This window comes from Magnolia sinica, chromosome 13 (genome assembly GCF_029962835.1).
Source record: "Magnolia sinica isolate HGM2019 chromosome 13, MsV1, whole genome shotgun sequence".
Classification (NCBI taxonomy): Eukaryota; Viridiplantae; Streptophyta; class Magnoliopsida; order Magnoliales; family Magnoliaceae; genus Magnolia; species Magnolia sinica.
This window is the reverse complement of record NC_080585.1, coordinates 16053054-16075183: the sequence shown is the minus strand read 5'-3', so window position 1 is coordinate 16075183 and position 22130 is coordinate 16053054. Positions and strand designations below refer to the sequence as shown.

Here is a 22130-nt window from a genome sequence, read left to right as displayed (position 1 = left end):
CTACCCACCAGATATCACCTTCCTCTGTTACTTTGACTCTTGGAAGAGGCCATGGAAGACCCTCAGATTGACACCACTCATTTGCCAGGATGGTGCCACCCAGTATTAACCCTTGGCCCAATTATTACCTGCTCAACCAAAAGGGCAATGCGAAGGGTGAGCTAGCAAAGTAAGGTCATGGAGGGGCAGCTGCAGACAAACTTCTGAACTTTTTTGTTTTTTGATAGGTGCAAACTTCTAAACGTGAAGCATCCACACTCATGAAAGGTCATGCTTGAGTAGGTTGCTGAACAAAATAGCATGATAGGTCATGCCCGAAGGCCAACATTAGAGGATTGAAATCCTGGGATTTAATCCCATGCTGATGTATCCAGAGTTGGGCTTGAATTCCCTTAGTTCTTCTAAGTAATGTAACTGGAGGTATGACCCAGTCCATTTAGTCCAGGAGGGCATCATTGGTAGAAGGGACAAGATGACCGGTGCATGCCTAGTGGCAGACAAATAGGTTCATCCCAAGGTCCAAGTATGAGCTTTTTAACTGCAAGATCTTCACCAAAATATATCTTTTCTTAGTAATTTGTCCCATATGTGCATTCCTGTCATTTCATTGTTTTTTTGTTTAACTTCATAAAAAATATAGCTTTTGTGGATTCAAGTGCTATATTTTGAAACAAAGTGATTTCGTGTAAATAACTTCTTGGAGATATAGCTCTAGTTCTCTCCTATTGTCCCCAATGCTTCTTCGACAATGCATCCATTTGCAATATGGTTACTAACTAATGAAGATGTAAAAGTCAATAAATAATTCACTATTTGTTTTTATGTATTTAAATTTATTTATTTACTCATTGACACATTTTCTAGTTTCTAAGCTTTTTTTGTCAAGTTAAGTTTGTTGAAGATGAAATTGTGATGCTATCTTGGCTATTTATCATAAAAAAAAAGGAAACACTGGTTATTTATTGACACACTAGCTAATGGTTTTGGCTGTTAAGTACATTTTATGGTCAAGGTATTCAGTAATGGTAATGGTGGCCGTATCATACACCACTGTTACCGTTATGATACGGGCTGTAATGGCCGTTACAGTCTTTTCTTTTTTTGAAAAATAAAAAACCTATATTGTCCATTTTTCCATAACGGTCGTTACGGCCCTGAAATGTGTAATGGAGCCCACCATTACCATTACACAACCGTTTTTGCATACTTTGTTTATGGCTCACCTTCCACATATGCTTGAGTATAATGGAGTTCTATTTCATTCCTTCTAATTAGCGAACATAACCGATTGGATATTTGGTACCAATGGAAGAGTTCGGTTTCTCAATTCTCTACTTTCAATAAATTCTTCTTTTACCTCTAGCGGCCGGAGAAATACTTGGGAGATATAGCAACATGGGAAAAAGCCGAGGCTGCTCTGTCAGAAGCATTGAATGAATTTGGGAAGCCGTGGCAGGTAATTGTGAACTTATTCTTCTCTCGAACCATTTGTTAGTGCTGGCATTCTTATTTTGGTTTCTATTGTTTCACTTTGGTATTGTCTGTTTGAGGCTGCCATGAATTCAATATCAGAATAAGGGATGCTGAATGTTTTCTTTCGTAGCTTCCACAAATACTTTGTTGATTTTGTTCAGGCCATGCGATTTTGTTTTGGCCTCTTGTATTTGTTGTTTGAGCACTAGAAGCCAACAATTAATGCTTGTCTTCTTTATGATTTTGACAGGCTATTGTATGTGTCCTTCTTGAGTCTTTTTGTACATGCGGCATGAAAAACAAGTGGTCCAAATTGATCTTACATATTAGCAATTCATCTAAAAGAAATAATCTTTGTGGATACATGTCGTCATGCTTTATTTTATTGTCTAGTATGATATGATTTTGTTGGCATTTTTCTTTTTTACTTGTATTATATCTATGTTTTAAATAGCTTCTCGATGTAGCATGTTAGCCTTAATGCCACGTAGCTCATGAAAATAGCTCAAGTCATATGTAGCCTACTCCATATGCTAATTTTGCATGATCTACAAGCTACCACTACATAGCCCATGTGTACACTCCAAGTTATTTTTCACTAAATCATTAAATCAATTAATATTTTCAATGATTTGTTACATTTTTCATTTTTTAAAATAAAAAATAGCTAATCGTTTTAATGATTTGAGTAAAATAATATAAGCAAGTATTATATCAGTTAGGTTGCTCTTTCTGTACCTTTATACTTAGGATTGAATTCGCTTTCCGTGGTGAACTGGTCGTCCCATACCTTCTGCGTGTCTCATGTGTGTGGAACTAGGCCAAAAAATGTGAGCGCCTTGCGCGAGCAAGCAACGGCTAACTCTTTGCATATTTTTCCTATTATTTTTGGTTATGTTTGGTTGCACTAAATGTCATTAAATTTCATTATTAATCCGACTAATTTGGTACAAAATATTATAAAATTTCGTGCAGCACAACCAAGCACAAAATTAAAAATTTAGAAGTATCATGTAGCTTATGCTACATGCTATGTAGGTTAAGTTTCACACTTCAGAATGGTGAACGCACGCTACACGCTATTCGCTAATCACTATTTAAAGCACTGTATTACACACGCACACACACACACACACTCACACCAGTAGCTATACCGCAATACTGATATTATCCGTATCTCCAGCTCAACGATACCGATAACACCAGTAGCTATACCGCGATACCGATACACTAGTATAAGAAATTCCAGATATCGATGATGTATCGCTAAGTATTGCCAATTTATCGATATTGCTGAATGTATCGCCAATATTTTCAACTGTGTAAATTCTAGGTGTCGCTTGTATCGCCAATATATTGATATCGCCAATGTATCTCCAATATTTTTGACTAAGTAAATTCCAGGTGTCTCTTGTATCGCCAGTGTATTAGTGATATTTCGATAATATCGGCAATGTATTGATATTGCTAAAAATGTTTATTAAAAAAAATATTGTTTCAAATTTTTTTATGGGTGCATGGTTGTCTGTAATGATCAAATTGTCGACAATAATATCGATAATATTGCAATATTATCGTTATCGCAGCATGTGCGTTATCGAGACCACAATCTTTCTTTTCCTTTCCTGTTGTCAACGATTTCTTGGTGGAATATTATGCGTTGTTGATATTTTGAAATATCTATGGATGTTTGGATGGATGGTTGGATGGATAGATGGGATGGTGGAACTGATTTCTTATGAAAGCACATGCTTTTAGGTCCCCATTAAATGTAACTTATTATGTACGCATTCTTTTTTGCAATTTTTTAATTCCTAAATATTTAAATATGTGTATTTTAACATCTCCTAAAGTTTCACTGAAAAATTCCACCGTTTCCCAAATGTTTCCCCAATATTTCCCTGTATTTCTAGTTATTGCAAATATTATCAGCAATATTGATATTGTTTCCATATCCCCGGCTAGTGAAACTTGTAGCGATATTGATACTTCAAACACTGAATATGATAGAGGCCATTTATTGTTTTCTTAGATGTACCTAGCGCTTATCTATTCTTTCAACGCCTTTATTGCATCATCCAATGACATTAAACTCGGGGCCTTAGTTTCTTAAGTGACCATCTATGTTCTTACGTTTCTCTTCCTAGTTACTATTGTCAAAGTTTCTTCTAGTTGGAATGGTCATACGTGTGAAGTGATCACACGTGTGGACATGTGACATGATCACACGTGTGACCATCATGTTTGGGTCCGGTCTTTGTGCATGGGTTGAGTATACATGAGCTTTTGAGTCTATGGTAGTGTGCTTATTTATGTTTCTTGGTGTAAGGGTATTTTTCGTAATTTTCCCTTTTAAGTGAAAGCCCTACTAATAAAACAAGAGGGGTGGGGGCATGTGAGCATTAGAGCTCTCCACTCTCTCATGTCCCCCCTAAAGTGTTTGGGGCTAATCTAACCTAATCTATTCCAGGTGTTGTACCCCTATGTGATGGGTGTTGAAATCGTGTTTTACGAGTATGTGTAAAGCCCGCTTTTCCATTATACCCGCGTGATGGGATAAAGTAGGCCATCATTCATCAGTGTGCGATCTACGTTAAGTTTCTTGAAGCATGAAATCAGATTTGAAGGTTGAAAATTCAGATGTTCGTGAAGATCCTCCTTTACTGTGTTGATCGAGACAAGTTGAAGGTCAGAATCAGGTATTGATTTAGTATATCAGTTTGTTGGAGAATTTGTGTTGAAGGAAAATTGTTGTTATCATTCAGATGGATTTCAAAAATGATCCCAAGTGTAGTATTGTATCCTCATTGGATTTGGTGCCCCTCTAAATAACATCAATGAAATTGAATGGCACAAACTATCTACAGTGGGCCACATCTGTAGAAGTTTTTCTGACTGGAAAAAGGAAAGTTAAATATTTGACATCCCCCAAGCCTAATACCACTGCGACAAATTATGATGATTGGGTGATAGAGGATGCCCAAATTAGGGCATTGTTGTGGAATAGCATGGAATCACATATCAATGCGAATGTTATCTTCCTCAAGACCGCCACACCTTGAAGGAGATGTCTTCTGGTGAGAAAAACTTAATTCATATTTATGAACTCCTACAGAATATATTTGCATTTCAACAGGGAGATAAAAGTGTGGGAGAATATTATTTTGCCTACGCGGCATGTGGGAAGAGTTGAATGTATATCAACCGTTGGCAATAGATTTTGAGGTTATGCTTAGGCAAATGGAGTAATTTTGTGTTGATAAATTTCTCTCTGGCCTTCGAACTGAGTTTTAGCTTGTGAGGTTCCAGATTCTTGGAGGTAGTGAAATTCCCTCACTGATGGAAGCGTTCACCAGAGTACAGAGGATGGATGGTATGTCTACTCAAAGTTCCACTTCATCTGATCGTTCGGTTTTTATTTCTGCAATAGGCAGAGGTGATGGGGGATTTCAAGGTGGCCATGGTCGTGGTAATCGTCATTGCATCCATTGTGGCCTTAACAATCATAATAAGGATTCATGCTGGTATCTCCATGGAAAGCCTGCTTGGGCTAATGAAGTCAACTCTCTGGAGGATAGTTTAGAAGGTTATGTATCCAATCCTACCACTCATGCTGAGTGGAGTACTTTAGATGACACAATCACTATGTCCAAGGAAGAGTATGCTAAAGCTTTTGAAAAATCATTCCACTCATGCGTCTTCTTCCACTGTTACCTTTGCTCAATCAGCTGCATCTTGTCTTATATTTTCTGGGTGTACTCCATGGATTATTGATTATGGTGTTTCTGATCATATGACCGGTAAGCATAATTTGCTGTCCAAGTTAGTCCAGTCTTCAATTTCATCTATTACCCTAGCCGATGACACTTCTACTAGTGTATCTGGTGAGGGTTCAATTTGTCCTACATCAGATATTTCATTGTCACCAATTTTGTATATTCCAAAGTTCTCATTGAGCCTATTATCTGTAAGTAAACTAACCAAATCCCTGAATTGTTCTGTCAAAATTTTTCTTGGGCATGAATTTAATGGACTCTATTGTCTCAAGAATGAAACGATTGAAGTTGAAGATGCATTGTAAGCTAACATCTCTCCTCATCAATGACATTCCAGGATTGAGCACCCACCCTTAGCTAATTTGAAGCATATTGTCCTGTCTTTGTCCTATGTGTCCAAATTAGAATGTGAAGCTTGTGAGTAAAGCAAGCATCACAGTGTCTTTTCTTTCCTGTGAAGATAAAGGCAGTGATAAACTATGTTATTTGACACATTCAAATGTTTGTGGACCTGTTCATATTTTTAGTTTATCTTACTTCAAATATTTTGTCATTTTTGTGGATGATTGCTTTAGAATGACATGGTTATATTTGATGAAAGATCGTTCTGAGGTGTTTATGTGTTTCAAAGAATTTCATGCTCAAATCCAAATTCAATTTAATGTTAAAGTGTGTGTTCCAAGATCAGATAATGCCAATGAGTACAAATCAAAATTTTTTCAATTGTATTTCCTATCTCATGGCATCATTCATCAAACATCTTGTGCACACACACCACAACAAAATGGAACTACTGAGCGTAAAAATTGTCATTTGCTTGAAGTAGCTAGGGCATTATTACTAGACATGAAGGTTCCAAAGAGTTTTGGGGGTGATGCCGTTTTAATTGCATGTTATCTTATAAATCGGATGCCCTCATTCATATTAGGAGGTCAAATTCCTTTGTTTGTCTTGTATCCCCAATGTCCTTCCTTTTTTCTTCCTCGTAATGTTTTTAAATGCGTATGTTTTGTACATCAATTTGATCATGCCTCCGATAAGTTTGAACCCAAAGCTCTAAAGTGTGTTTTTCTAGAGTACTCAAATACTCAGCGTGGCTACAAATGCTATAATCCTATTACTTGAAGACGATGTGTCCATGGATGTCACCTTTTTTGAAACTACTCCGCATTTCTCCGATGATGGAAAGACATTGCCGTATTCCAAAAACTCTATCACCCTTCTTGTGGTGACAAACATAGATTTACCAAGAAAGCAAGCCACAAAGTCACCTCTCAATCCTCCGCCATTGCGGGTTTACTCTAGACGTCCAAGAGAAGTACTAAAGCACCTGGTGATGTGCCCTTTGCTAGTTCTACTGATCCGTCTGAATATCCTCCTCTTCAATCTTCACCAGGCTTCCTGAATGAAGCTGATCAACCTATTGCTATTCGAAAGGGTATACCTTCTTGTACTCTACATCCTATTTCCAATTTTGTTGCTTTGTCCTTGTCGTCTGTGTCTGTCCTTCGATCGTTTCAGGAGGCTCTACATTTTGATGGGTGGAAAAGATATGTGGAAGAAAAAATGGTTGCTCTTCATTAAAATCAAACTTGGACTTTGGCTAAGTTACCTAAAGGATAGCGTGCAGTAAGGTGCAAATGGGTATATTCTGTGAAGTACAAGTCTGATGACATTGTGGATCATTTAAAGGCTCGTTTGGTGGCAAAAGGACATATTCAAACGTTTGAAATTGACTACTTTGAAACCTTTTCCTTAGTGGCCAAGCTTTATTCAATTCGTGTGGTAATCTCAATTGCTGCAAATTCGGATTGGCCCCTATATCAACTGGATGTAAAGACCACGTTTCTTCGTGTTGCTTTACTTGAAGAGGTGTTCATGGAGCAACCACCTAACTTTGTTGCTTAAGGGTAGTTTGATAAAGTATGCCGGCTAAGAAAGTCGATTTATGGGTTAAAGAAGTCTCCACTTGTGTGGTTTGACAAATTTAGTAAAGTGATAACGTAGTTTGGGATAAAACATGGTTAGGCTGATCACTCAGTCTTTGTTAGGCAGAGTGAGTCTGGCACTCTAGTTATTGTTGCTTACGTGGACAACATCATCATTACTGGAAATGATAGTAAAGGCATATCTGAGTTGATGTTCTTGCAGCAACACTTCTGTGCAAATGATTTAGGCTATCTTCGATACTTTCTGGGTATTGAGGTAGCTCGAGCAAAGTTGGGAATTAATTTATTGCAAAGAAAATATGATATGGACTTGCTAGAAGAGACAAGTTTAATGGGGGCTAAGTCGGTTACAACTCCCATGCATGCAAACTCCAAGTATAGATAGAGGTGACATTTTTTATGATTTGGTCAGCTATTGCCAGTTGGTTGGGAAATTGATCTATTTAACTATTACACGGCTTGATATTACTTATCCAGTCAGTGTAGTTAGTCAGTTTATGCAAGTCCCTCGCGTCTCTCATATGTAAGTTGTGGTCCGCACACTTAAATATTTGAAGGGTGCCCTAAGTCGTGGAATTCTCTACAAGTGAAATGGACATCTTAAGAGTGGAAGGATTCTCTAATGCAGATTGGGTTGGATCTCTTTCAAATAGGTGATCTACCACATGTTACTGTACCTTTGTAGGAGGTAATCTTGTTTCCTGGGAAAGCAAGAAGCAACAAGTTGTTGCCTATTCTAGTGCAGAAGCAGAGTATAGAGCCATAATCCATACCATGTGTGAACTTGTGTGGCTGAAGACGTTGATGTATGAATTAGGTTTTGTGGTTGATACTCCCATGAACCTATATTGTGATAATCAAGTTGCATCCCATATCACTAATAATCCAGTTTATCACGAGAGGATAAAGCATATTGAAGTAGACTGCCACTTCATCAGAGAGAAGGTCACAAACAAGGAAATATCCACACCGTTCATCAAATCTGAAGACCAAGTTGCTGATATGTTCCCAAAGGCTTTAAGTCGGGTTCATTTGTTCAAATTTCTTGACAAGCTGGGCATTTATGATATATATGCTCTAGCTTGAGGGGGAGTGTTAGAATTGTTGCACGTGTGAGATGGTCACACGTGTGGGCACATGTGATGTGTCCACACGTGACAGGATCAAACGTCTGACCATCAGATTTGGGTCCAGTCTTTTTTGCATGGGTTGAGTATACATGCGCTTTTGAGTCTGTGGTGGTGTGCTTATTTATGTTTCTTGGTGTAAATGTATTTTTGTAATTTCCATTTTTAAGTGAAGCCCTACTAAAAAAAACAAGAGGGGTGGATGCTTGTGAGCATTAGAGCTCTTCACTCTCTCTCACGTTCTCTCTCTCTCTCTCTCTCTCTCTCTCTCTCCTTACATTCTTTCTTCTAGATCAAGAACACTTCTTAACATGATAAATCTGCATATCTTGTGGCAACTTCCAACAAAAATGATTGGAACACCCTAAATGTTTTGTCTTTGAGTCTCTGGACGACTATATCATTAATTTTTGGCATGCTGCCATCTAATTTTTTTCCCCTTGTGGCACCAACTAACAAAATGAAGTCTGGTGGTTTATAGCAGCATTCTAGCCTTTAGGACAGCAATAAGAATAATTGTCAATTGTTAATTTTTATTTTGAATTGAGGATAGAATGTCGCCACACTCCTTATTGTATGGAAGACTCAGCTCTGTTATGCATCTTGATTATTCAATGGGCTAGCCATATTAACTGTTTAGGAGTTCATCAAATTCATGCTTGAGTTTACATTTCATAGTTCGGTTATCATCATCATCATCTAATAAGCCTTCTCCCAACTAACTGGGAACAGCTACACGATTCTTTTTTCATATTTCCCCTCAACATGAGTTTGAAATGTTGTTTTGTTAGGATTCATGATAAAAGCTGTGGCTGAAGTTTCACTCTGGCTGCCAACCTGACACAATCCTCCTCTATTCAGGCTTGGGACTGGCAGTGAGATCACACACTCTCACAGGTGTTCTTGCATTTCATAGTTCCAATCTGGTCAAAAAATTCGTTGGTCCGTAGGGGTGGACACATTTCATTAGTATTTCAATTAGTCAGATTCTTAGTACTGGTGTTCAATGTGTTTCAAAATTAAAGCGATGTAATCTGGAATTTCTTATGTAATTTCGGGTCGCCATCTTGCCGCCCCTTTTGTGTTTTTGCTTCTTTCTTTTAGTTATTCAATTAAAATTCCCGTAATAGGATATTTCACTGTGTTTGAAATGCAAAGAAAATGTTTTGGTTCCACAGCAATCATTACCCTTTTTCATAGTCAAATTCTCAAGCACAAGATATGAGGGAACCATTGTGAGAGGAATGTGAAAATTTCACTTGCTATCCAAACAAGATCCTAAACTTGGAATCAAGGGGAAATCATCATTGGATAATTATGACAATTTTCTATCCTTTTTCCCACAATTCCAGGCATAGCATAAATTGTTTGGTTCTTCTTTTTTATACCTTGCATATGATGGGTTTATAGGTTTGTTCATTTAATAACTGTCATTAGGTAATGTTTTAGTTGCCCAATACATGGGGAACATATTTGATTATTGGTGTGAACTATCTGCCATTCTCAAAGGTTAGGGAGTCTGGATGTATAGAAAGTGGGAGCACGATTCCATGGCAGTAGTGGCAACTTGGCTGGAAAGTTCCTGCAACTAATTATACTTTTCTAGTTGCCTATGTTTGGATGACTAAGAGGCCCCAACAAAGAGGACTTGTAATTGTCTCAAGTCTTTCAATACCTCTGGTAGAGCAGGAGTCCTGATAAAAGGATGTGTTACTACTGTTCAAGATAATTGATTGCTCCAGTCTTTATGCTCCAAGCCTCTTTACAATCAAGCTTTTGTGAGAAAGCCCTTACAATCAAGTTATAGAAACAAAGCCCATCTCCACAACATGAGAAAGATCTACAATGGCACCATTGTGATAGACTTGTACCCAGGGAGGCTCGAATTTCGCAAAATTCTTGATGGAGAGGGATGAAATATTATGATATTTGCTCAAATTCATAAATTTTTTGAAATTATTGGTGACAAGCTTGGATCTAACAACCATCTTATGTTTATTCATACTAAGGGAAGACAGTATACATTTCAAAGCTCTTAAAAATCAATTCTTTGAAAATTAAACCGGTAATTAGAGTAATAAAATCACTAAATGATTTTAGAAATCCCTTGGTCACAAAGCTTGGATCTAACGAACAGCAGGGGAAAGGGCTGAACACTGCCAAGTGCCATCAAATCACTTGATGATTTTAGAAATCCCTTCGCCACGAAGCTTGGTTCTAATGAAAAGCAGGGGAAAGGGCTGAACACTACCAAGTGCCATCATATCCATCTTTTGTTTATGCATACTAAGGGAAGACAATATACATTTCAAAGCTCTTAAAAATCAGTACTTTGAAATTTAAACCGGTAATTAGAGAAATAAAATCACTAAATGATTTTAGAAATCCCGTGGTAATTTGTAATATTATTTACTGAATTTAATGTAACAGAGGTATAGGCATGTTTTGATTGGAATGTTTTCTGAAACACATCGACGTTTGGAGAAGAGAGCTTTATTTTAGGTGTCAAGATTCACAATCAAATAGGCCCTTCAAATTCTAGAATATGAATTGTGCTTTAAAAAATAATGCCAAAGCCCACTTTTGTAAGTGTAGTAGATTTTGTTTATCAAGGATGTAAGTCATTGTGATTGGACAACTTTGCTTCTGAATTGTTAGCTCAGATAGTTTTGTTCCTGATTTTTTAAAATGGGGTTTTGTAGATTTTAGCAGTATTTTCTCAATATCTTTCTTCTCTAGAGTGACTTTCTATTCTGCTACTTATCTGTTGATTCTCTATGTGCAGATAAATGAAGGCGATGGTGCATTTTATGGTCCAAAGATAGATATTAGTGTTTTTGATGCTATGAAGAGGAAATTTCAGTGTGCCACCCTGCAGGTTTGGGCAGTGCTTTTTTTTTTTATTTTTTTTTAATTTTTTTTTTTATTTTTTAAATGCTTTCTTACAAGTTTATTTCTTAATTCATGAATTTCTGTTGTTGCAGCTTGATTTTCAGCTTCCTTCTCGTTTCGAGTTATCATTCTCAGCAGAGGATGAAGCTAAGAGGGAGCGACCTGTGATGATACACAGGGCCATCCTAGGATCTGTTGAGCGTATGCTTGCAATTCTTCTAGAACATTATAAAGGAAAATGGCCTTTCTGGCTGAGCCCACGTCAAGCCATTGTTTGCCCTGTGTCAGAGAAGTCTCAACCATATGCCTTACAGGTAAGCAGAGTCATATGAATTTCATATCATTAGCCTTTCTTTTATGGTCCTTGAACTCGATAATCCTTATCATTGAGAATATTGAAGACGTCCTCTGATACTTCTCATTCGAGTCCAACTGAAGGACTTTTTGGTATTTGTCGGCTTGGATCCTAGGCTTTATTTAATCGTCCTTTGGTTTTAATTATTGGAGTTGTATCTTTCTTGTTTCTTATACATATCGATAGGATAAGCTGGACAGCCATTTTTCCTGTGTGTTGAGGCATTTTATGGTTGTACGTAATGTGCCTATTTTGTTATATATTTATATTAGTGCACATTCCGTATGCTGACCACAAAAATCAGTTCCTAAGTTATCCTGAAACTTATTACCAAGTATTAGCTGCAATTGCTAGTTATGCCGATTGTGCTTAACCAGCTCGTCTAGTCCCATTTATTTATATTCCATTTTTCTTATCAGTGGAGGAAAAATCTGCTTCTGATTTTGAGTTAATTGAAAATTGTAATTATCATCATCATTAAAAAATTGTAATTATGCATCGCCTTTTAACTGTTAATCATCTTTATTTTGTATATTTATCGATAAATATCCATATTTTCTGAAAAAAGTAGAGTGCAGATCTTATGATTTCAACGATGGCTACTTGGCTTTGTAACTTGTCAAGAGAGTTGCCTGTTTATTCTAGATGTCTTTTGGTTTTCAGGTAACTATGTGGAGAGATAATTTTAATATATATATATATATCGTTTTGCCTATAATCATCTATGAGCCGAAATTGTCACAAAAATGCTATGGTGAGCATGAGAAGACAAAATGCTTCGGATAGGTTTATGCATTCACACTTCCCAAGGTCGTCAGTTGTGCTACTTCAATATCACAAGAAAGAGAAGAATGGACCTGCCCATTCTTATCTCACTTGTGTTTTGGAGTGGAAAAGAGCTGGAAAATGGAGGCCACATAAGTGGGCTCTATTTTTCAGACTGCCGCAAGCAATGTGCATATTTGTCTGCAGCAGAAGCCCCACCAACCATTATTTGGTTGTAGATCCAATCACACCCAAGTTATTGAGGGAGACTCGTATCAGCTAGGTTATCTTCTATTTAGTTCACCTCCTTATGAGAAGCAAAAGAAATGACAGTGGGTTTATGGTATATCTACAAATTAAACTGCACCCATGATAAGGAAGAAGCCTCTTTGTTGGCCCAACAAAAGAAGGTAGATGTTCTCCTTAAAGAACAACTGGTTTAGGAGGGAAACTCCTAGACTGTGCAGGACATTCCCGAATGCCTCTTTATATGCGAATGTAGCGTCGGTGATCCACATAGTCAATGTACTACGACCATTTAACTTTGTTAATGACTAATGGCATGGTACCAAGTATACCCCTACTGCTTATGGCACATCGCTCATCATTCATAGGTCAAAAGCCATTGCCTTGTTTTTCTCCTTAAAGAACAATTGGTTTAGGAGGCAAACTCCTAGACTGTGTAGGACATTCCCGAATGCCTCCATACATGCGAATGTAGCATCGGTGATCCACAGAGTCCATGTACTATGACCAGTTAACTTTCTTAATGACTAATGGCATGGTACCAAGTATGCCCCTACTGCTTTTGGCACTTCGCTCATCATTCACAGGTTGAAAGGCATTGGTTTGTTTGGCCTTGAAGCACACCCCCCATTGACCTCTTTTTCTTCAATCCAAGCACGTTGGTAGAGGAATTATCTGATCTCAACTCTGGAGTATGTATATTGTCCTCAGACCTTGATTTTGTATAAGTGGGGTGCCATTATTTGATGATACAAATTTTTTGTTTTACTTTATATATAATGTCCAATCTCAAGATGTGCCTGAGGGAAAACAAAACCCATTGGCGTTAGATCTTCCAGGATCTTCTTGAGGAATAGGGAACCAACAACAATTCTCTAGACTGAACTTGCAAAATAGGGAAAAAGATCTTCATCCCTTGTGCAGATGTTGTGATATCGAGGGGTGCCTGAGAAATTTGGTTAGGGTGAGAAGAAAAAGGGAAAGGAAAGCTTCAAGTGGATGAGATCCAAGACTATGAGGAAAACAAGGAGGGCTGGCAGGTCGTGTTGACCAGGAAGAAGATAGGGCGCTCGATTTGGGACTTCCCAACCCTATTTTTGGAGTGCTTTTCCCAGGTTTAGTCGGTTAGCCATTTCTAGAGCTTATTTGGGCAAAATGGTTGTGTAATGGATGTGGCTGTCCCTCGGGATAGGAAGATGATGAATCCTAGGGGTTTCACCTTTGTGCTATTGCAGACAAGGGGAAAACTAGTTCGAGCAATTGATCAGTTGCATGGCTAGGTTTTTTAGGGTAGGGCGATAACGGTTCACAAAGCACATCATGGGCCAAATGCCACGGACGGTGTAGAGTGCTGCTAGATGGTTCCAAATGGAGTAGTGCTAGGGCTAACAAAGGTGCGGGGGTCGTAGGAGAGGTAGTGGAGAGCAGTCTGGTTGTCGGAGTTCTTCAAAGCGGTTTGGTTTTGGGATGAGAGGGGAGAGGGGGGAGTGGGAAGGGGGTCTGGGTCTCAAAATCATTTGTGGAAGTGGTGGTTGATAATTGAAAGGAAGAAATGAGAAACCTCAGACAGGGTTGGAAAATAAGGAGAAAGAAGAGGGATGAGCATGGGAGGAATTGGAGGAAGGGGTTTTGGTGGTTAGGGTGGATTTGAACATACTGAAAAAGATCGGGCCCGTTCTGCAGCATTTCCTGTTTGTTCAAACAAGAAAGGGATCTTTGATTCAGGAGGTTCAAGGGTGGTTCCTAGCCTGTTGCAGATTGTAGGAGGAAGATGTCATCATCAAGGCATGAGGAGAGTCCAAGCGTTGGGTTTCTGCTAGGCTCAACATTGACCTGAAGGAGATCATAGCAGTAGGTGTATTGTTCAACAATGGTCCAGTAATGGTGGTTCACAAATGGGCTGAAAAATCCTTCTAAGGTGGGTAGACGCACGGTATTTTATTGTGGAGGATATTATTGGAGTTGTGGGTCACGGACATCTTAGAAGCAAGGATCATGCCTGGGTGAAACTATCAACGTTGACCCCTCGACAGCTAATGGGGAGGATATTAGTGCCGCTCGGAAGTTGGATGTATGTAAGTAGGTGTTTGAGGTTGCGGGACCTTGAGATGATTACTGTAATTGTGGGAGGAGAGAGGTTAGAAGTTGGTGGAGAAAGGACTGGGGGTGCCACATAGATTGGGAGAGGAGTGGAAAAAGAGGTGCAGTGGTGGTTGAATGGAAGTGGGTGGAGCGGGGAGTGTCTAGGAAGATGGACCACGGTTTTGGAGCTCCTGTGGAGCATGGGAGGGGGGGTAAGGAAGAAGGACACATGGATGAGAGAGAGGGGCTCCATAGTAGATGAGGGAGGGTACGTGTCCCTCATTGGGAATGACTATACGGGGGTAGGTGAACTGGGTGATGTGGATGCCTCTGGTCCATGTCTTTCAAATGGAGAAGGGGCTATTGTATGCTAGGCTCGGGAGACCTTGTAGGTTCAGAGTTTGGTTCGAGGTACAGTTGGGAACAACGGGGAGGTGCAGAAGGAAGATGTCAGTTTTGGTTCTTGGTTCGGAGACAGAAATGAGGCTCAGATTGATGCGTGTGAATCAGGCGTAGTAAAAGGGGTGACATGTGCCCTGGAGAGAGTAAATGATGGTGTGAGGTGGCAAGAGGAGGTGCTAGTTGCTTTTACCAATGATGCCTCTTCCCCTTTGGAGGAACCGTCGGGAATTGGCGTGATTGGTGCTGTTGACACTTACAAAGGGCTAATCGAAATTGAGGAGCAATCGATGGCCCTGATTTGTATAGTGGGGAGGGAGGATGTCGGCTCAATGAAGCTCGTGCCTCAATTTACACGTGAGATTGCTCAAGCCTTGAAGTCACATGTACACTACGACTTATTTAGCCATATGAGCCACCTTGGAGCTAACTTCATAAATAGAGAGGTAGGGGGCTTCTTTTGCAAAACTCCCGGGATTCTAGCTGAGATCTCAAGTTCCTCTTCTTTGAGACCGTCAGAAGCCAAAGTCCCCATTACAACAGAAGATTCTTATTCTCCAAGCTACAAACTAGTGGTAGCCTAGCCAGGTAGCTTCGATTTCATATCTGAAGAGAGCTTTGATGCAGAAGAACAAGCTTCAGAAATGGAGGATGCGGAGTATTTCTATCCATTGGATGACGTGAATAGTGTTGACTGCTTCGATGATGCCCTCAATGCTCTTGACTTAACTCCCCTTCAGGCAGCCAGGGAGATTCCAGTTTAAGTGACCAAAACATCTCCACTTCTTTACCTTGAAGACCCTTCCTGGTCCTTTGTCGGCGATTATTTGATGTTTGAAGAGGAATTAGCTTGTATCGGGATATGCTAAACCGCGTGGGGAAAGAAATAGGGCTATCTTTTGGAACAAGTGACAAAGATGTTTATGCTTTCATCCAGTTCATGGAGGCAGAGGCAGTCAGAAGGATACAAAACCCCAATTATAGGTCTAAGGGGAAGAATACTAAGGGGTTGAGAGAGCTGTTGAGTTTGGCATTCACAGTCAAGTGTGATTCGCACAACACCTTGTCTGGAGGCAAAAAGGGAAGGGTTTTCTAATTGAGTTTCCAATGAAGGTTCTTAATTAGAATGTTCGAGGGTTGGGAAGCTAGGACAAAAAGAATCATGTCAGAAAGGTAAGTGCAAAATATAAAGCTCAGATTCTCATGATCCAAGAAACTAAACTATAAGCTTTTGATTTAAAGATTCTGGATGCCATCTGGGGAGTGAAAAATAAAGGATGGGAAGTCCTAAATGCGGTAGGAGCTGCAGGAGGATTCCAAACATGTGCTTTATGGGAGGCAGAAGAATTGACAAATATCCATTGTGTGGCATCTGGAGGTGTGTGGAAATTCCTTTTTTAAGGCTCTTCTATTTTGTTTGGTTCTCTTGTCACTTGATTGCTGAATTGCATGTGGTATGGACGTACAACGCTTTTTTCTCATGAAGATGTGGTCTTGGAAGATGCTTCCTTTTATCGTATTTTGGTGAATCTAGAATGAAAGATGTTGTAGAAACTTTGCAAGCAAGTCTTGGCAGATTGACATGCTGTGTTGGAGAATCCTTTTCATGGCTACAGGGTGGGCAATGTCTTCCCTTACTTTTTGGATGTCTCTTTCCTTGAATCCATTCCACCTGGGAGTCCTTTTATGCAGGTTGATCTTTTTTTCCCCCCTTCCTTTTTCCCTGACTTTTTGGTCATGTTTTGGCTTTTTCCTTGTACTTGCAATGGAGGCCTTCTCATCATCTGTTATTCTTCTTCTCCTTTTTCTTTAATATGAGTTATCTTTCAAAAAAAAAAATTAATAATATAAGTTGAGTAGCCTTCCAGAAAATGCTCCTTGGAGTTGAGATAGTAATTTCTATATATATATATAAACGTCAAGGATCTAGGACACAATGCTTTTGAGAACTTTAATATCAACAAAGAGTTTTACCTCTTTCTATCTGCATGATGTAGAAGTTGAATGGATTTTGATGTTATTCCTACATTTCCACAGGTACGGGATCAGATTCATCAAGCAGGTTATTATGTTGATGTTGATACAACAGACAGGAAGATCCAAAAGAAGGTACATGTGCTATTCTATTAAAGACTGTTTGTGCAATATTTAATTTCTCAGTACGTATTTGAATGGTAACTATATTTTTATTGATAAGCTATGCTTTTGTGGATCAATCAATAAATAAAATACTTCAAAATAATGTACTTCTTTATTTTTCTATTATAAGTGGAAATGATGTTATATAAGCTAGTAAATCAGCTTCAGCATGATAATTATGAGGTTCACCCCTCGTTCTTGCATGCTGTATACACACATATATATATATAGTTTTATCTATCATTATTGTTATATGTTTCAGACCCTTCGGATATGGAAATGTGTATCGATATCGTCGATAATATCACAGATACTGGGGAATGTATCGATGTCAAAGGAACACATTGGATAAACATAAGGAAAATGGTGGTCAAGTTTTTTAGTGAAGCTTCAGAAGGTTAGAAAACACATGATTACAGACTGGGACTCAAAAATATTGGGTAAAAAAAAAATAAAAATGGCTATATAAAATAGGTTTCCATTGTATAGGTGTCCAAACTACTCTCTGTCGGATAAAAACATTTAATTAATAAATATGATTTTAATGTATAGTTGCTGCTCCCAAGCTCGGGTTAAAGGAGGGTTGCATCAAGTTGTCAGCTGGTCTCAAACTTCTGGCACTATTTTTATCATGAATCCTAACAATTTGGCATTTCAAGTAGAGTGGAATGGCGGTACAGGATTTTTGTAGCCAACCCCAATTAGTTGGAGTAAGGCTTAGGTGAAGATGATGGTGATGGTGATTTTAATTCACTTTTAGAAATAATGCAATTATTCAACACATATAATGCACTAATTTAAAACACCCGTAGGAAGAGACCCCCGATAAAATTTTGAAAAAAAATTCTCTTTAGGTTTTTTTTTTTTTTCTCCTGGAATTTCACAGGTATTAAGACTGGTATGATTGATATTATTGATTGATAATATTGGTGATATTATTGCATGCATCAATGATATAGTGTATTTATTTCAAAGGGCCGTGGGGAATATCTTGAGACCTGAGCAATATTATCAATAATGTCAGCCTATATAATCCCCAGTATCTGTATTGCTGAGGTGCAATGGAGATAATATCAGCCTATATTATCAAAAATATTTGTGATATTTTGAACACTAATTATATAGGGTCATCCTTGTAAAGTGCTACATTGCTGAGAACCAATTAAATGAAATAAAACCCATCAAAAGCTTCTGCTTTTTACAGCTCGCCGGTCTCTGCTATGTCGTTACTTGTTTCCGGTTGCAACCTTCCTGCCTTTTGACTGGCCTTTGTATAATACTTCCTCATGTATCCATAGCCTCTCTTTTTTAATGGCTTGTTGCAAATACCGTTTAAAGGGTACCTCTGCGAAAGTCTTAGGTTAAGAAGATTGCATGTTGAAAATAGTATATTTACAAATTACTGTACTTGTGAACATAGATTCATGTTGATAGATAACCCCAACATGGCAAAAAAAAAGATAGTTAGGTTTTTGTTGATTACAAGACCATCATTATCTACGGTGTGCTAATCAGTTTAACATGGGCACCCAATCCTCTCAAGTTTTTAAAGCAAAGAATCATTGCTTAATGCTTAGTGCATGATGAAGACCTAGCAAATGGCCATACACCTCTTCACTCATAAATCACTCTGGCATTACATAAAATGAAATACATGCAATGGTCTTCGGTATTCTCATTGGTAGAGCTTGGCGCACAGAGTTTTGCACTTGCCAGTAGCATTTCCATGAGGGTTCCACTGGATATGCCTTCTTATTTTATAATTGAGAAGGTGTAAAGTCCAACTTGTTGGACTATAATTTATGGTCCGCCCAGCTAATAACGTCCAACCTGTCATGTGCACCACATCCAACCCTTCCAATATGTTGACTTCACCATGAGGATCGCCTTGTGCAAAAGACAGCCCCATTCACTCAGGTTGGCCACACCACAGAAAACATTGCCTAGCCATTGATAAATAACAAAATGCAAGTGTGGTCCAATCGATGGGTGGATGTGGCTGATTTTTGTTCTAGGTGATGATCCTCATGATGCTGACAACCTCTTAGATGGGTTGGATGTCACATGCCCACATGAAAGGTTGAAAGTCATCTGCTGGGTGGATGGTAACTTATAGTCCAAGCAGTTGGACTTAAGGCCTTCTCCTTACTACTTATTTATTGTTTATTATACTGTTACGAGTTTCATCTCTCACATGCACCTATGCTTGTACTTATTTACTTTGGTTGTCTGTTGCAGGTACGAGAAGCTCAATTGGCGCAGTACAACTACATATTGGTGGTTGGTGAGGAGGAAGCAAACACTGGACAGGTTTATTTCTATTTGCTTGTGTCCTTGGTTTGACATGTTGGTTTTTTTATGATTTTGACTTGAATAATGGAGCTAGTTTTGCAAAGACTAAAAATGCTGATAGGAGAAAGCTTCGGCTGCTTATCCATTCTCGTTCCAGTGCACATTTTTCTTTGAGGACGGGACTGTTTAGTGCACCCCTCCATCCACATTTGGTGGGATGTGCCAAATGACACCTGCTCCCCAAAATTCAGATGGTGGATGCACATTTGCTGCTCTCCGCATTCTGGGCCCCGGGTGGTCTCTTAGCCAATATTAGGGGTGGTGATGGGCCGGGCTAGGGCTGGGCCGGGGTTGAGCTGCATTAGCCCCAGCCCAGCCTTAGTCCTCGAAGCCCGGCTAAAAAGGTCAGAGCTAACCCTTAAAAAATATTTAAATGATCAAGCGTTTAAACTTTTACTCCAATAGAAGAATCTTTTAAACTTTTACGAGTGTCACATGTATAGTGAATGGGTGAGCGTATCTTTAAACCATCCATTCTTATTGTATAATGGTGCCCACTTGATGATTGGACCGGTCCATTCCTCATTGGCTATGGTGAATGGGTGAGGGTCAATCTTTAAACTGTGCATTCTTATTGTATGATGGTGGCCCACGTGATGATTGGATGGGGTCATTCATCATTGGCTTATGCCCAGCCCAGTCCGAACATCGTGCTGAGATCTCAACCCCGGCCTGGTCAGCCCAGTTAGAGCCAGGGCCAGGGCCTTTCCTGCCAGTTTAGGGCCAAGGCCAGGGTTTAGGGAACCAGGATCAGGCTAGCACCAATCCCTGCCTGTTGCCAGCCCTATAGTTGCATCCCTCTCCACACACATACATGCCACCCTTGCAAGTGTGTGGGACATCTGAGGTTTCACAAAGTGGCTCCCACTGTGAAGGTGACAATATGAGTTTGGATGTGGGTTGCAAACCTTCCATTCTTTTGGTATCAATGCGATCCACTTGATGTTGATGGAACTGATTTCTCCGCAAGGTCATCTTCACAGGTGGGGGCCACCTTATGCACTGCTCTATATTAAAGTATTGTTTGTGGCAAATTCCTGGTAGAGTTTTACTTGGAAAATATGGAAGGACTAGTAGTGTATTGGCCAGTCCACTTTGTGTCCTTGATAATCATTTGCTGATGCACTATTTCAATCATGGTCCATCTGTTATCACAATTACTCTTGGCCATCCTATGGAAAAACAGAGAATTCATTGGCGTCCGTTGTCAGTTTCAGTTATGGTAGCCAAACAAGTGCCCATTATTGTCAAATAGCATAAGCGGTTGTATGCGACCTAAGGGTCCTGTGCGCATCGCTCAGCCCCTTACCCCCCCAAAAAAATAAGAATAAAAATTACATTTTTTCATCACATAAGTGATGACATAATCGCATAAAGCATCGCATATGCTACTATGGTTATAAAACCACATGCCACTATGGTATATGCTTCCAAAATGGTGTATGTGATTGCATTAGTGCTTATGCGATCGCATATGACAACACTACAAGCGCCCTCACTTGAACCTTTCCCATGCAGCCATCATTCCAACCTGGCACTCGTTGTGCACCTGGTCTATTCATAAGGTGGTCCCTGCTTGAAGCTTATCGTCTTTAAAGATCATGCTGTTCTTATCAAGCAGACCACACATACACATTGAATTGGACACTTGGCAAATTTTAAATGTCCACTCTGTATAGAGGTGCCTGCCTGTGAGTGGACTGGCCTGATTTTTGCAATGATCGCCTTCATGTAGGGGCCCACATCATGCACTCCTTAGATTCAGAGATGTCACATATGTCTTCCAGGTTGGCACTGTTTGCATCTTATATAGTTGCATGTGGGGCTGGCAAATCTCAAAATTTTAAGAGAACCATTAGTGGTATTTTCTCATTTGCTCCTGAAGAAGGAAAAAAAGAATCGCACTTTTCAAATTCAGAAACACTACGACTGTAAAGTGTAGGTTTCAACTTCAGATGGCTGATTGGCATGGCGGCTGACCACAAACCAAGTATGAAACTGAAGTCCCTGTTTATTCATGTTTGGCTGGAAATTTTGCAGGTGAGCATGCGGGTTAGAGACAAGGCAGACCATCGGGTGATGAGCATGGAGGACCTCCTTACACACTTTAGAGAAGAAGCGGCCGCTTACCATTGACTCCTTTCAACTGTACCTCGTGAAAGGGACAAAGGAAACTGAGAGAGAAATTGGTAATATTTTTTTAAAAATTTATTTATCCTCGACATATAAGCTATACTCAGTAAAGTGGCATTGGTGATTTTGGGATCTGAACCATAATCTAGGATACTGAATTTTACTTCCATGTATTTTGCTCAACAACGTGTTGGAAAGAGAGAAAAGACGGCATTAAGAGCCTCATTAGACTCTGTTCTCTATTTATTTTTCATCTGTTCTAGTTATGTTATTGGATCTATTGAGGACGTAATGGTCGGGCCGGACTTGTTAAAATAGGATCTATTGAGGACGTAATAGACGTGCCTACCTGGATCCTTACTCTTGCTCCGGTGGTAGACTCTCAGGAGTTTCAACACCTGGTCAAGTGTTCGAGTATCCATAAATGGCGAAATCCCACTAC

The 22130-nt window shown here is 39.3% G+C and overlaps 1 protein-coding gene across 2 annotated transcripts in view; it reads left to right on the top strand.

Moving 5' to 3' along the window:
• LOC131222966 (threonine--tRNA ligase, mitochondrial 1) overlaps positions 1-21921 on the top strand; it is a 62048-nt gene extending 40127 nt beyond the window's left edge. For both annotated transcript variants that reach the window (XM_058218229.1, XM_058218230.1), the window contains 6 exons: positions 1364-1456; positions 11111-11203; positions 11310-11531; positions 17102-17173; positions 19442-19513; positions 21596-21921. In XM_058218229.1, coding sequence (XP_058074212.1) covers positions 1364-1456; positions 11111-11203; positions 11310-11531; positions 17102-17173; positions 19442-19513; positions 21596-21691 — 648 coding nt within the window. In that variant the 3' untranslated portion in view covers positions 21692-21921. The remainder of the gene's footprint in view (positions 1-1363; positions 1457-11110; positions 11204-11309; positions 11532-17101; positions 17174-19441; positions 19514-21595) is intronic.
• The last annotated feature ends 209 nt before the right edge of the window (positions 21922-22130 follow it).